General features: G+C 37.0%; 1 protein-coding gene across 5 annotated transcripts in view; it reads right to left on the reverse strand.

Annotated features, from left to right (window-relative positions):
- Window positions 1-16,853, reverse strand: part of Scg3 (secretogranin III) — a 42,418-nt gene that overhangs the window by 9,059 nt on the left and 16,506 nt on the right. For 3 of the 5 annotated variants that reach the window (XM_048793034.1, XM_048793033.1, XM_048793035.1), the window contains 3 exons: window positions 12,781-12,897; window positions 7,850-7,933; window positions 4,861-5,055 (listed from right to left, as the gene is read on the reverse strand). In XM_048793034.1, coding sequence (XP_048648991.1) covers window positions 4,861-5,055; window positions 7,850-7,933; window positions 12,781-12,897 — 396 coding nt within the window. The remainder of the gene's footprint in view (window positions 1-4,860; window positions 5,056-7,849; window positions 7,934-12,780; window positions 12,898-16,853) is intronic. The other 2 variants (XM_048793036.1, XM_015480658.2) reach the window with 1 other exon arrangement.

Below are 16,853 nucleotides of genomic sequence, written 5' to 3' on the forward strand. Positions count from 1 at the left end.
AAAAAAAAAAAAAAAAAAAAAAAAAAAAAAAAAAAAAAAAGGGCTGGGGATGTGGCTCAGTAGTTGACCGCCCCTGGGTTCAATCCCTGGTAAAAAAACAAAAACAAAAACAAAAAACCCTAATGTGAGTCACTGTAGAAAGCAAGAATCTAGTCTAACTAAAATTATATGCAAAGGTGAGTGTGTCATTTTTCATCATTGGTAATTGTTTTTTAACATGAAACTTCAACTGAGATGCATGTAGACATGTTCTGTAGATTGAAGTGTGGCATAAATGTAGGGGGGTGTTGTTGTTATTCCTAGTTATATTGCTCATGGGACTCTGTCCAAGACTTGGCATGATTAATAAATATCGATTGCAGTTACATGGGCTAATATCTCTCATCCCAAGTCCAAAACAAACTCCCTACAGATATTGTTGCCAGCGTGTTCTGCTAACAATTATTTTCTTAAGCGGTTTTAGCTGGGCCATTATCTCATCCTTTGTTCTATTCTGTAATGCCCTCCAACTTTCCTTCCTAAAGGGAGCCTCTTCTTCACATGTCTGGCTCATCAGTAAGTGGGATCTGTGTGTGCTCACATGGCCTATGTTGTACTTTCCTACACATGGAGTAAGAACTATTCCTTGGTTGTTTCAAACTTTTTAAAGTCTTCAAAGATAGGCATTGGGTTTTTGTTTTGTTTTTTGTTTATTTTGGTATTTGGAATTGAACCCACAGGTGCCTTACCACTGAGCCATATCTTCAGCCCTTTTTATTTATTTTTTTTATTTGGAGATAGGGTCTTGCTAAGTTTCTGAGGCTAGCCTTGAACTTGTGATCCTCTTGCCGCAGCCTCACAAGTCACTGGGATTACAGGCATATGCCATTGTGCCTGGTGCATTAGTTCTTATGGTCCCTCTCTAGCTGCTTCCTGTACACAGTGCCAGGCATGCAGATGGAATAAGTACTTATTTATTGCAGATAAATGTCTCAGGAAACCTAGACAACGTTGTCTTCACCCTATGCATGCTTTTATTTTTCTGCCTAGAGATAATGGGTGTTGTCTCTCTGGGTTTTGTGACAGAGAAGTAAAATAGCCCTTGGAAAAAAGCACAAATAATCAACTGTAAGTACAAGATTAAAAAAAAAAAAACTTAGTATGTCCTTTGGGGGATTAATTATATTTCCCCCAAAAATGTTGAGCATAAGCTGAGCATAAGCTCAGTTTTGTGTTTTCTAAACTGTATTGGAATAATGGGGTCAAGGTAGTATGAATAAATCCTAATTCCTAATATTGGGGTGGAAGGCTAATTTTAACCTTAAGTATCTATATTCTTCCTAATGTTTCAGGAGAGCCATTACAAAGAATAACCCTAGATGACAGAGCTTACCCTCCTTGCTCCCCATTTCTCTCTAATGGAAATCATAACAAAAATGGGAAATATTTCCTTACTATTAATTTCTAAAAACACTGATATGGTTTGGTCTTGAATGTCCCCCAAAGGTCTATGTGATAAACACTTGTTTCCCAGGGTGCCACTATTGGGAGATTATAGAAATTTACAGAGGTGGGGCCTAGTAGGAGTCGTCTAGATCACTGGGGACATGTGCTGAGGGGACTGTGGGACCCCAGCCCCTTCCTCATTCTCTTTTGCTTCCTAGCCATAAGGCATGCAGCTTTGCTCGACTATGTGTTCCAAACCAGATGCGCTGCCTCACCATAGGTGTAGTCATGGGGCCAACAGATAATGGACTATGAACCAAAATAAATCCTCTCTCTTTATAAGTTGATTAACTTAGGTATTTTGTTAGAGTACAAGAAAGCTGACTAACATGGCCTATATACTGTATGGGCAATAGTGGGCTACTAAGAATCATCTCTGGTATATTCCCTTTTTATATGTTTTCTTAAAAAAAAAAAAAAAAGCAAAGAGATCTGTCAGCATCTATTCCTAGGAATCTTTGCATAGTAATATAAGGTATTGTCTTAAGCACTGAACATGTCGCCTCAGCAAGATGAAGGACCTAACCTATGTTCTGCTGTGTTCTAGTGAAATACAATCATTGTGCATGGCTTGCTCTCAGAGGGGGTGACTGAGGCCTGCTGACTGTCCGCTGGGGGAGAGCTGTCATGCTGTATGCTGGTTCTCTCTCAGGCAATGAGCCACCCTTTTCCTGGTTAGCTATCTTTCAAGAGTTCACCACTTATCCTCTGCCTCACATCCATTAGTATAAAAACCTAAACTGGAGCAGGGGAAAAAAACACCAGAAAATAGCAAGTATTGGTAAAGATGTGGAGAAATTGGAACCCCTGCGCATGCTGGTGAGAATTTAAAATGGTACGGCAATTATGGTAAACAGTATGATGATTTCTCAAAAGATTAAAAGCAGAATTGCCATATGATCCAACAATTCCACTTCTGGATATATATCCCAAAGAATTGATAGCAGGGCCTCAAGGAAATATTGGTATACCAATGTTCATAGCAGCATTGTTCAAAAGGTAACAACAACCCAAAGGTCCATAGACAAATGAATGGATAAATAAAATACAGCATATACATCCAATACATCGGAGTATTATTCAGTCTTAAAAAGAAAGGAAGTTCTGATATGCTACAACATGAATGAATCTTGATGATATTATGCTAATTTCAATAAGCCAGTCACAGAAAGGATGTATACTGTGTGATTCCACTTATGTGCGGTACCTAGAGTAATTAAATTTATACAGAAAGAAAGTAGAATCATGGTTGTGAGGGGCTGGGGGAGGAGAAATGAGAGGTAAAAAGTGTTCTGGAAATGATTAGTGTTCATGGTAGCACAATAATGTAAATATACTTACTGTCACTGTGCTGTAGATTTAAAAGTAGTTAAGGTAGTAAATTTTGTATATATTTCACCATAATTTATAAAACGCTATCACTTATCCAGAGTGGACGTACAGGGTCCTCAAATATGGCACAGCTATTACCAGTTCTACTTTCCCTTGCCCATGACAAACATTATGAATTAATCATCCCCAAAGTCTTTCTAACTGAGCCCATGCAAACTCATATCCTTTCTCCACACAGGCTACTACCAAACAGTTGGAGTGGATATGTCACCTGTCAATGTAAAAGAAAATTATGACGGTTCATGAAATCCATGTTAGATTACAGTAATATAAAGCTTCATGAGCTAGGAAAACTACATGAACTTGTACATTAAGAAGAAAAAATTTTTCAGCCTGTCTCTAAAAATGCCCCAATAGCTGAAATAGAAGCAGCAGCAGCAACTTTGGCCACTATCACAACATATTCATTCATTTTTTTTTTTTTAATGGTGCTAGGGATTGAACTCAGGGCCTTGGGATGTGAGTCAAGCACTCGACCGACCTGTGCTATATTCCCACCCCTATCACAACATATTTGAAGCCATAAAACCCAGGTTCAAGTCTCTAACTATATTTTTATACAAGAAGGAACTAGAACTCCTTGAACAGGAATTGGTTTCAAGTCTTGTGAAAGGAAAGTGTGAAGTGGACCCATAATACCCTGTTGTCAGAAAGCAGAGAGAATATGCTAAGCAGACAAAGGAGAAATGAAGGGAAATCCCACTGCCCAAGTTAACCTATCTCCACATCATCATCATTTTCATCAACCGCAACAACTTACAGGAATGGAAAATGCAATATAAAGTGTTAATGAACGAGGTAGTTATTAAAAAAAGGGAATTAGCTTGTACATTTTTGCTATTATTGAATTACAAGGTATTAAATACATAGCTAGTTTCTTTTTCTACATCACATTTAGGCATTGTTAAGTATGGGTCTATTATCAAGTGTGAATGTGAACGTGTGTCAATTTGTGTAAGCAGGAGAGAGACTGGGTGGGGAATTTACAAGTGGACCAAGTAATCCCTCCAAAATTAAGAGCTATATCATGAGCATGACCAGTCCTTGTAGTCTCACAACATATCACAGCAAGGAATAAGCAAAGTTCACTCATTCATTGACAATTAGGGTTATACAAAATAACCAGTGAAAAAGAGCCCAATGATGTGGTTTCAGATGATAAATTATCTAGGTGCCAAGCTCCTGGCCTCAAGAGAGAGCACTAACCTAGATATGTTAGCTCCCAGGGAAAAAAACTTTACATGAACCTACTAATGAGAAATTGGTAAGACATAAGTAGGGTTCCAGTTATACCAAAGAGTTTACTGTATCATAATGACCAAAAGATAAGGTTGGTTTCGAACCACATGTTCACAGCTTCTGGTAAAGACACAAGATTTCAGAAAAAGATTATCTGAGATACAAGGATGTAAATTTTCTATGAAGCAACAACATAACTTTGTAACACAGGGGATCCAGCTGGGCATGGTGGTGCATGCCTGTAATCTCAACAACTTGGGAGGCTGAGGCAGGAGGATTGCAAGTTCGAGGCCAGTCTTAGCAATTGAGTGAGACCTTCAATAACTTAGTGAAACCCTGTCTCAAAACAAAAATGGCTGGGGATGTAGCTTAGTGGTAAAGTATCCCGGGTTCAATCTTAGTAATAAAAAATGTGGGTTTTGGAGGCAATTGGACCATTGAACTATACAACCAGATCCATATTCTTTTCTGACCTGAAATCAAATCAGGTGACTGACAACTTAGAACCTATATACTCAATGAATCTTTTTCTTTGGGTACCTGGAAAAGCTTCTGAAATCCTGGGAAGAAGTAAATTTTATATTGCACAGACATATTTAAGCTAATTTAAGAAAATTCGATGTGCTGGATTTGTGGTTTTTACCAGGTCCCTAAAGGTGTTTGTTGTGTTGCAATCACTTGTTAAATAATTAAGGAAATTTGCTTCCCAATTTCATTGCCGACCTAGAGCTGTCAATTCTGTACCTTTTGGTTCATCTGTCTTTCCTCCTGGGTTGGAGCTGTCATCTTTTGTGGAATCTTTCAAGGTACCATATTCCTTTTCCATCTTAGCGGCTTCCTCCTTGGTACTGTCTGTTTCTTCATGGCTCTTCTCTGATGGCACTGTAATCAGATTGGGCATTGTTGTTACAGCATGATTTCCTATGCGTGCATTAATTCCTAATGCAAAAAAAAACTTTATTGAAAAGGTACAATTTGAGGTTAGATTTTTTTTTTTTTTTGAGCTGAAAAGGATCTTGGTAATTATCTAGTTCAACCCTCTACCTCGCTTCACAGAAGAAATTGAGGACCAGAGAAGGAAGAGATATTCCTAAGATCACCCAATGAGTTAACAAAAAGCTTGGCCCCCCCTTCCAGCTGTCCAGATTCTAGTTTAGCATTCTTTCCCTTATGCTGCAATATCACTAAAGGATAGATTATTATTATTTTATTTTCTAGAGATGGGATCTCGCTCTGTTGCCTAAGCTGGCCTTGAACTCCTAGGTTCAAGCAATCCTCCTGTTTCAACCTCTAAGTAGCTGGGATTTGTGTGCCACTAAGCTCAGCCCAGTTATTTGTCCTTTTTTTCCCCCCCAGTGCTGGAATGGAATCCAGGGCCTTATGCGTGCTAGGTAGATGCTGTATCACTGAGCCACACTCTCAGCCTTATTTGATTAAAGTAAACTTTAATCAGTGTTGATGATCAAGTGCGGTATGCCAAGTCCCAAAGTGAACTTGTTGGTCTTGATTCCAAGTGAGAATAACTATAGTTATCCAATCTCAAGGATTTGGGGATAAAGCAGAACTCTTTTTTTAGCCTTTCTTCATGCTCCATTATCCCTGGCTATTCTAATGTAAAGAAAAGATTTGGAATCTTGCTGTCAAAATGGAGAAACATTTGCTCACTTCTCACTATATTAAGTAGCTGTATACCTTCTAGCAATCCTGTATTGAACTGAAACTTATAACCTGTAGGTAACCACTGGAAAACAATTGTCACTAACATTTGCAATCAAAACTACGCTAAGATTTCATCTCACACCAGTCAGAATAGCAGTTATCAAGAATACAGACAACAAAAAATGTTGGCGAGGATGTGGGAAAACAGGCGTACTCATACATTGCTGGTGGGATTGCAAATTGGTGCAACCAATCTGGAAAGCAGTATGGAGATTCCTTAGAAAACTAGGAATGGAACCACCATTTGACCCAGCTATCCCACTCCTCAATCTATACCCAAAGGACTTAAAAACAGCATACTTCAGTGACACAGCCACATCAATATTCATAGCAGCTCAATTCACAATAGCTAAATTGTGGAAGCAACCTAGATAAAGAAAACTATGGTATATTTACACAATGGAATATTACTCAGCACTAAAAGAATAAAATCATGGCATTTGCAGGTATATGGATAGAGTTGGAGAATATTATGCAAAGTGGAATAAGCCAATCCCAAAAAACCAAAGGCTGAATGTTTTCTCTGATAAGTAGATGTTAATCTATAATGGGGATAGGGGTGGAGCATGGGAGGAATGGAGAAACTTTGGATATGACAAAGGGGAGGGAGGGGTAAGAGAGGGAGTATGGGGATAGGAAAGACAGTGGAATGAGATGGACATCATTCCCCTAAGTACATGTATGAAGACATGAATGGTTTAAGTCAACTTTGTGTACAACCAGAGACATGAAAAATTGTGCTCTATTTGTGTACTATGAATTGAAATGTAAAACAAATTAAATAAGTTAATTAATTTTTAAACAGCTAGCAGGAAACTCAAGCTGTCTAACAAACTTATTTTAACCCAATATTTTTATTATAGGAAAGAAGAAATTGGTTATTGTATTGTGTGAAATATTCCCTTGTGCACTGCATTATATAAAAATGTATATTTTTTTTCATATTTGTGGTATAATTTTGTTCCTTGCTTTGGTCTCTAAGAAAGTTTATTAAAAATTGCTTGACATGGGGCCCTGGGTTCAAATCCCAAAACAAAACAAAACAACTGCTTGAGGGCTGGGGATGTAGCTCTGTGGTAGACTACTTGTATGGCAAGCATGAGGCCCCAGATTCAATCCCCGGCACTGCTACAAACAAAACAACAACCAAAAGTCCTCCTTTCAAAATTAAAAAAAATTCATCTTAAGGGGCCATACATTATACTATCAAGAATATGTACGTTGGGCTGGGGATGTGGCTCAAGCGGCAGCGCGCTCGCCTGGCATGCGCGCGACCCAGGTTCGATCCTCAGCACCACATACAAAACAAAGATGTTGTGTCTGCCGAAAGCAACAACAAAAAATATTAAAAATTCTCTCTCTTTAAAAAAAAAGAATATGTATGTCATTTCTGCTATTGGGGCAATATTAAAGTATAATAATTTGCAATTGTCAGTCCTTTCTCATTTTGCTCCATCCACCCCCCTTGAAAGGAGTCTTCTTTGCACAGCTCAGCTCCATGGTGTCTGTTTCCTGGGCTGACGAGGGTTGTGGGTGGAGGATATAGAACTAAGTAACTGAGAAGGAAGGAAGTTGTACTACATAGAGGCCCAGACCTTCCCAGAAAAGAGAGAAGATCTGGGAGAGAAGGACAGTGTGTGTGTGGGGCGGGGGGTAGATGACCAGGGACAGTATTCTGGAGAAGTGGTGATCTGGGAAGAAAAAAAAGATACCTAAAAGAGACTTTTAGAAAGGATTGCTCAGTTTTGTGATGTAACCATCTTTCCTTCTTCACCAGCCACCTCAGAGAATCTTTGGTAAAGACCTACATTACTTTTCAGTGCTTTTTGAGATCAGATTTTTGTGCCATGATGCGCCACGAAATACCCAAGGTTATATTTACTTAATTCTATGGTTATATTTAAGATTTTAAAACTTTTTGAAATCTGTAATTCTGTGCTGATATGTACTAAATTATTTATCATGCAAAAGGATTATTCTTCTAAAAGCTAAAAAATAGTTAAGTATATCCTACCTGGAAAAAGCTTGCTTTTATTGTCAGTAGCATTTTTTTCTAGCTTGTTCTTGGTCTGAAGAGCAATTGTTTCATCCAAATTTTCTGGAGAAAGGAGGAGAAGAAATATAATTTCCTGAGTGAAGATATCAAAGTTTTACTAAAAATGTTTAAATCTCACCAGAAATATCACACTAACAATTCCAAAATATTAATGTTGCTAGCAAGGTGATTTGACCTTATTTTATTTCCAAGAATCATAGATTCTCAGGATGTAAGGCATTTCATTTGAGATTCTCAAGTTCCTCCTTCTACTCAATTAATTGCAGAAGTTTCTTCTGCATCTCTGTGGCCACTACTAGAGTACTTCTAGGGTTGACACCAAAAGTAGACACCTGTGGTTTTGACCTACATAATGCCTTGTGGTACTGTACCTAGATTTTCCCTTGGGAAACCCAGTGTTCTCTCAATCTCAGAAATATTGTCTACAGTGGTGACTGGGTAACCCAAACCTGATAACCAGGGTCTTCATAACCCTGATCGATAGTGACTGATTCGATGAACACTTGACTCAGTCTAGGTCCATGAGACTCAATGCTAGGACCACTGAGAGAAGGTGGCTCTCTTTCCACAGGGATTGCTATGTGATGAAGATGTTAAGATTAGATTAGGGATGTCCCAGGCATCTATTTACCACAGGGAGCAGCCTGTCTGCAATGAATCAACTACTCATGGACTTCACAAACTCAAAGTCAAACTACCCTTCTACCAACCCCCAAACCCTGGTTAACTTTTCAGTTACCTGAGGCCATAAATTACCTTTCTGCTTTAGCCAAACAGTTAAATTCCTGTCATTCAGGATTTTCACTAGGGCCTTGTATAAGGAGGCAGCTAGCTTTACTGTTAGGTAGTCTTTTGCTTTGTTTTGCTTTTATGATACTAGGACTTTTATGATTCTGCTTTTTATGATGAAGTGCCCAGGGGCACTTTACCACTGAGCTACATACCCAGATTTTTATTTTTTATTTTTAGTTAAGGTCTTACTAAGTTGTTGAGGCTGGCCTCAAACTTGTGATCCTTTGGCCTCGGCCTTCTGAGTAGCTGAGATATGGTTGTACACCACCATACCCAAATTGTCAATTTTCCTATTCATACTAAGCTGAAATCTGTATCCTTGTTCAAAATTAGTAAGTTCTACCTGGAAAAGCTGTTGCTGCTATTGATGCATAACATATTGCTACTCTCAGTCTTTTTATATAAATATAAAATTTGAATTTTTAGAAACTTTAACTGTGCTGTCAACTTTGGAAAAAGTATCCCAATTTACTGTGTTAAGTTGGCATTGTACAGAAATTAACAACTATATTGGTCTAGAAACATTAAACTTTTTTTTCCATTTGTATCAGGGTAACACACTGTATTAAATATGTAAGGTATTATCTATGTGGATTTGATTTCAGAAACTAATATTCTCTAAATATAAAAAAAATTTAGTAAGTTCTAATTTTGCTCTTTGAAGTAACATCACATAAGTGTTATTAGACATGAGGTGACTAGGCTGACATCCACCGGGTAGACAATGAGTTAGAATCCACATCCTAGGCACTTCAATATTCAACCAGTCACATATCCCACTTGCTCAATTTTAGGATAGATTTTTTTTTTTTTTTTTTTTTTGCCATTTGCAAAGAAGCATTTATTTGTAATTAGTCAGTAAAAATTCCATTAGTATTTGGTATAATTTCTCTTCAAATAAACTCCTCCCACCCCACTCCTATTTAGAGTAGAAAAGTAGTCTATTTTGTTTGTAATGCACTGTTTTCTTCTTTTAGAAATAGCAACCATAGCTGACAAGCTTTGTAATCACCATACACTGAGGGACCAGAACGGAATGCTAAATCCCTGCTTGTCACTGGCTCACAGGTCAGGAGAAAAGGCTGGTTGATTCTCTCTTGTACCCATACTGCCCTCACTCAGGGACCTGGAGATGGAGTCCCATGGTATCTGCCAAAAATCAGTATGCTAACACAGAACAATACCTGAAAATACAGCTTATATTCTGACTATAAGAGTTAAATATATTTTGGAGCAAATTAAGAAAACAGGGGTTTTTGTTTGTTTCTTTCTTTTTTAAAGACAGTGTTTTACTATGTTGTCCAGGCTGGCCTTGAACTTCTGGGCTCAAGCCTTCAGAGTAGCTGGGACTATAGATATATGCCACTGCACCAGCTACAGAAAATCATTTCTAAAAGTCACACTTATTATGCCCAGAGATGTTTTGGTATATTTCCTTTCAATTTTGTGTGTGTGTGTGTGTGTATCCATATATACAAATGTGTGTGTGAACTTTCTAATATATAAGTTCCAAAGCAGAGAAAGAAGAAGGGAAAATTAATGAGAACAAAGGCACTGAGGAACGAAACTGACATGGCATTTTAACATAAAGCATAACATAGCATACATACAACACTTAATAGTATTAACTATATATCCTTTTTTTAAAATGCCATGTCAGTTTCGTTCCTCAGTGCCTTTGTTCTCATTAATTTTCCCTTCTNTTTTTTTTTTTTTTTTTTTTTTTGGTACCAGGGATTGAACCACTGAGCCATATCCCCAGCCCTTTTTAATATTTTATTTAGAGACAGGGTCTTGCTGAGTTTCTTAGGGCCTCACTAAATTGCTGAGGCTGGCTTTGAACTTGCTATCCTCCTGCCTCAGCCTCCCAAGCCACTGGGATTACAGGCTTGCACCACCACACCAGGCTATATATCCATTTTTAACTCCAAAATTAGGATATTTTTATCATGAACATTTTCTCTTGTCACCAAACATAATAAATATAATTATTTTGAAAACACAAGTATTTAAAATAAAAGCTTAATAGTCTAAGATAAAAATAAGTAAATTATTTATTTTAGATATTTTCTTCTTGTGGAACATCTAGTCTTTCTCCTATAAACCAATGTCACCCAACAGAACTTTCTGCAATGATGGAAGTATTCATTTCTGTGCCATTCAACACATTAGCTACTAGCTACATGTGATAACCGAGCACTTGAAATGTGCCTAGTGTAACTAAGAAACTAGATTTTAAATTTTTATTTAAATGGCAACTTGTGGTTGGTGGCCACCATATTGTAGTAAGAAACAGTAGGAACACCTGTCTTGCACATAAGCCTTTGCAGCATCCATGATGAATTTGTTCTACTTTTTTAAAGTTGTAGATGAACATAATATCTTCATTTTATTTATTTATTTTTATATGTTACCAAGGATCAAACCCAGTGCCTGACATATGCTAGGCAAGCACTCTACCACTGAGCTACAACCCCAGCACCCCTGATGAATTTCTATAGGACAAATATGTGGAATTCCTGTGTCTGTATCTTATGTATTGATATAAGATAGTTGTGGGTCTGAAAATATCTGTTTTATTGGTAAAGTACTAGGGTAGGCCACAAAGCACTGTGTGTAATCTGAACTCATTTTTTGTTAAATTAAGATAAACAAAGAAATTACATAGGTGTATATACACACAGAGAGAAAAACATCTAAAAGTATATAAACCAAAATGTTACCAGGATGTTGACATTGTTAGAAATTTTCATTTCCTTTTAAATTTCTTTTTGTGTTGAATGACTTTTCAAAATAAATATGCTCATTTATAATTTAAAAAATCAGTAAAACTATTCTCATATAGAAAAAGTGGAGTTCATGCAGGATAATTCTGAGTTTCCCTATGAGATTTTCTCTTCTATTTATTTATCCTTCTCCACTCAGAGTAAGGAGCCATGAGGTCTTCCAGCCCAAACTACATTGGGGATGAAAGGTATTTGTTGACTAATAATACCAAGTAGGAAAACAAAAGTCCTTTTTAAAAACAAATAAAAATTGAGTACTTGCAATGTACAACTGAGAATGTCTAGTGCAACTGAGAAGGCTGATTTTAAATTATGTTTAATTTTAATTAATTACAAAAACAACCTGTATGTAACATCAAAGTTTTTCTGTTTATCTATAAATTCAAGGAATCACGTGTTGGTAACTTTTTTATAAGAATCAGATCTTTTAGGCTTTGTAGGCCATACAGTCTGTAGTAGCTACTCAGCTCTGCTGTTGTAGCAGGAAAGCAGCCATGAAACAAATGAATGGCTATGTTCCAATAAAACTTTATTCATGAACGTGGAAATACGAATCTTATCCAGTTTTCATATATGAGGAAATGCTATTCTTCTTGATGTTTTTTCCAACCATGTATACATGTGAAAGTCCTTAGCTTGTGTGCTATACAAAAATAGATGTTGGGCTGGATTTGGTCCATGAATGATATTAGAGTGTGTGTGTGTGTGTGTGTGTGTGTGTATATATACTTTTTTTTTTTTGATACAGGGTCTTGCTAAATTGCCAAGGCTGGCCTTAATCCTGTGATCCTCCTGCCACAAATCTGCCACAGCACCCAGCTCACCCCAGTCCTTCATTTTATAGATGCAGGAAGTGAGGCCCAGCACAGCACAGTGCCTTCCTCAGCTTGACAGAGATAGACCCAGGAGTCAGGACTCCTCTTGACACCAAGGCCAGTGCTCCTTCCTCCTCACCATACAGTCTTCAAAAAGGAAAATCAAGACTTGTTAGTCCCAGCCTTCCAAACACAATTAAAAAAAACTAATGAGTTAAATTGTAATATGATTGCCACCATGGAGATTGTTAGAAAATGTGAATAGGATTAAATATGATAAATGTGAAATATCTGTACTCAATTTAGATCTATAAGGAGTTGAAAACTCTGGTTAATTCTATTTGTAGGCGTCATCAAACTGGGCACTTCTGGTTATCAAGTGATTTGGGCTGTTTGGCATAAATAATCAAATTATTGAGGGAATTGTCATCAAATTCCAAATTTACTTTGAATAATAAAAATACCATAGTAAAAACAAACTAGATAGGATTCTCACCAAGGTAGGAAACACCTTCTTCCGGAGAAATTGTGCCATACTTGACCATCATCTTCACAAAGTCAATCAATGTCTTCATGATAGTAATTAGTGTTTCTTTCTCTTTTGCTTCTTTTTCTATGTAAAAAGACAAAAATAACTCAAAGGAAACAGTAGAGAATAGCTTGATTTTTCAATTTCAATTTATTTTATTTTATTTTTAAAATTTTGGTACTGGGGATTGAACTTAGAGATGCTTAGCTACTGAGCCACATCCCTAGGCTTTCTTCAATATTTAATTTTTAAAATTTTTAATTTTTATCTTTTGTACCAGGGATTGAACCCAGGAGCACTTAACCATCCCCAGTCCTATTTTTTTTTTTTTGTATTTTTTATTTAGAGACAGGTCACACCGAGTTGCTTAGCACTTTGCATTTTTGCTGAGGTTGACTTTGAACTCACAATTCTCCTGCCTCAAACTTCTGAGCCGCTGGATTTACAGGTGCACTCTACTGCACCCAGATTCAATGTTTAATTTTGAGGCAGGGTCTCACCAAGTCCTTAGGGCTTCAATAAATTGCTGAAGTTGGTCTCAATCTTGCAATCCTGCATTAGCCTCCTGAGTTACTATGGGGCATTCACCACCACACAGCTCAGTGTCAATTTATGAAGCAGAGCATCTTATTTATTTATTTTTCTGGTACCAGGGATTGAACTCAGGGGCATTCAACCACTGAGCCACATCCCCAGCCCTATTTTGCATTTTATTTAGAGACAGGGTCTCACTGAGTTGCTTAGCACTTCACACATGCTTAGGCTGGCTTTGAACTCACAATTCTCCTGTGGCCTCCTGAGCCACTGGGATTACAGGGGTATGACTCTGCACCCAGCTGAAGTATATAGCACCTTATTAAAATATTTCTCTCTACATTTATAGCTAAAACCATACATATTTAACTTACGAAATTTTAGGGCTTGATTGGAATTCAGGGCAATGTACAGCTATACCAAACTTTTTTAGAAATGGGCAATAATAACTTTTCCATGAAGCTTTAATTTAATCTAAAATACTGCACTAATAAGTATTAAAGAGGCAGTTTTCAACCTGAGATGACATGAACCCAAATGGAAGAGCAGAGGATTGATTAAGTAAGTGGTAAGTTTTCTAAGATAAGAATGATTTGTGTTCATTAATTAGGCTTAATTTTCTTAAAAGCACTTTTTTAAAAAATTGTAAGTTGGGTTTTCTAACAGTAGCTTATATTGCTTTTAAACTTTTTTTTTCATTTGAAATAACAAATACAGATAGTAAAAATATTCCAATGATCCACCAGTAAATAAAAGTGAAAAGTAGCAATCTCTTTCTCACCCCTGCCACGGGTAACCACTGTTAGCAATTTCTTGGGAACCTATGGTATTTGACATTCTGTTCTGCATCTTAATGGAACAAGATGGCCATTGATACCATGAGTAGCTCAGTAAATGTATTAATTCTAAAATCAGAAAAAATATTTTTTCCTTTTTTTTTTAATATTTATTTTTTTTAATTTTCGGCGGACACAACATCTTTGTTTGTATGTGGTGCTGAGGATCAAACCCGGGCCACACGCATGCCAGGCGAGCGCACTACCGCTTGAGCCACATCCCCAGCCCTATTTTTTCCACTTTTGAAGTTAAAAAAAAAAAAAACAAAACAATATCTAGAAATGAGTCCATTTTTTTTTTCTCTCATTTTAGCTGCCATGAAAAATTTTCTCCAAATACTCCTAGCCTCTTGCCATTTTTTCCCATCCTCCCATCAGATGCAATTGTTAGGTAATAGCCATTAGTCTAATTTTCTCAACGATGGGGATTTGGACCCTCTTCTTTCCACTCACTCGGAACAGTGGAACCAAGGACCTGAGAGACATGCCTGCTCTGCAGATTCAAACCACCTCTGGGACTGTCTGTTCCCACAGTGAGACTGAGGAACTACTGAGTGAGCAAGCTCATTGCTGGCTCTCACACTAAGCCACATTTGCATACCAGTGTTATATATTCCAAATTTGTATTTTAAAATTGACAGAACTGTATGTGTTTATCATGTGCAACATGATGCCTTGAAGCACACAGACACCTTATGATTAAATCCAGCTAAGATATGCATTAACTCACATAGTGATCATCTTTGTAACAGGAACATCATCTTTGTAACAGTAGTTGTAACTAACAACTACTCTCCTAGCATTCCTTAATACTGAGGCAGTTGGAGATGGGAATAAGGAGATGTTGGTCAAAGGATACAAAACTATAACCCAGGGTTTATCAGTAACAGAAATGACATTTTGGTTTTCTATCTGTTTTTTATTTCTCAATTGGTTCAGGACCTTGGGTGAGGAAGACAGGTACTAGCAAAGACCTCAGTATAAGTATTTAAATTAAGATTATAGAAAAATAAAGGCAATAAGGAATCAGATAAACTAAAAGATAAAAACAAATAAGGAACATTCCATGAAGTGGAATTATTTAAATACCAAAAAAACTCGTAGGTAGGGAAGGAAGAAATGTGATAGAAAAAGTAGGGGAGAGATCCTGGGAAAGAACTGGTAAATAATTCCAGCAATCACATGGTTTGTTCCAGGTCACCTCTGTACATCTGGTATCATGCCAATGCTCTACACTGATAAGAAGTGACTCACCAGGATGACAGAGGTTCTCAGTTGGGCATCTGCCAACCAATGGGGCAAGATGGCTTGGAACGGACACTCAAGACATACAAGCCCTACAGACACTGGCAGAGGGGCCAGTACCATCTGGCCAATGTCTGGAACTGAAGGACAAAGGATGTTCTCCAGGAATGAAAGCTCACTTTGAGGTCATTTCTTCAGAGAAATAGATTACAATGAGAGAAATCTTTATACAAATGTTCAATGGGGGCCTGCATTTTTGAAGAGGGCAAAGAAAAGCCATTAAGGCACTGCAGGGCATTTGTCTTAACAATAACAACAGAAATGTTGGACATTATTATTCTCTTTACAAATTAACCAAAACAAAACAACAACAACAAAAAAAGCATGGACCAAAAATCTTCCAGTTAACTCAGTGCACATATGAGAGAGGAGATGAGGACACATAAGGACTTTGTTTAAAAACAAAACAGTTTCCCAAATGTGTTTTTTGTTCTGGCTTCCTCTCATCCAAAGTCCATTTTAACTCATCTGAAGGTGGGAGCTGAATATGTCTATCAGGCAATGTCTTCAGTAATCTAAAGAAGGGTGAATTAGGTTCCTTACACACTTCCCACTAAGAGAGGAAAATGAAGAAAGCTTTTAAAAAAGGTTTACTTAAAAGTGGCAGGTTTCCTTATTGTTGTGTTTGCTTATTTTGGTTTTGATAATGTGATGAACTTAGAAAACATTATGCTAAGTGAAATAAGCACAGAAAGACTGTAGGATCTCACATAGTTGGCCCTCTGTATTTACAGGTTCTATATTCATGGATTCAATTAACCAGGGATTGAAACTATCCAAGAAAAAGAATTACATCTTTTATTGAACATGTATAGATTTTTTTCTTATCAATATTCACCAAACAATATAGTATAATAATAATTTATATAGCATTTATTTTTTTTCAGTATTATAAGTAATCTAGAGATGATTCGGAGCATATAGGAAGATATGCATAGGTTATATAAAAATGCTACATTGTTTCATATAAAGAACTTGAGCATCTGTGGATTTTGATTTCTGAGGGTGATTCTAGAACCAACCCCCTGAGGATACTGAAGGAACAATTGTGTATGGAATTTGTAATAGTTAAACTCATAGATGCAGTAGAATGGTGGTTGCCAAGGGATAGGAGAAGGGAAAAATGAGGATTTGTTGGTCAAAGAACATTAACCTTAAGTTATAGAAAATGAATAAGTTTGGAGACTATAAGGCATGATTACTGTAGTTAACAATATTGAACTTTACTTGAAATTTGCTAAGAGGCTAGATTGTAAGTGCTCTTATCTCAACAACAACAACAATAAGAGAGAGAGAGAAAAGAATAAAGAAAAGGAAATAAAGAGAAAAGAATAAAGAAAAGGCTATTTAGCATATCTATCATCT

This window comes from Marmota marmota, unplaced genomic scaffold (assembly GCF_001458135.2).
Source record: "Marmota marmota marmota unplaced genomic scaffold, marMar, whole genome shotgun sequence".
Taxonomy (NCBI): domain Eukaryota; kingdom Metazoa; phylum Chordata; class Mammalia; order Rodentia; family Sciuridae; genus Marmota; species Marmota marmota.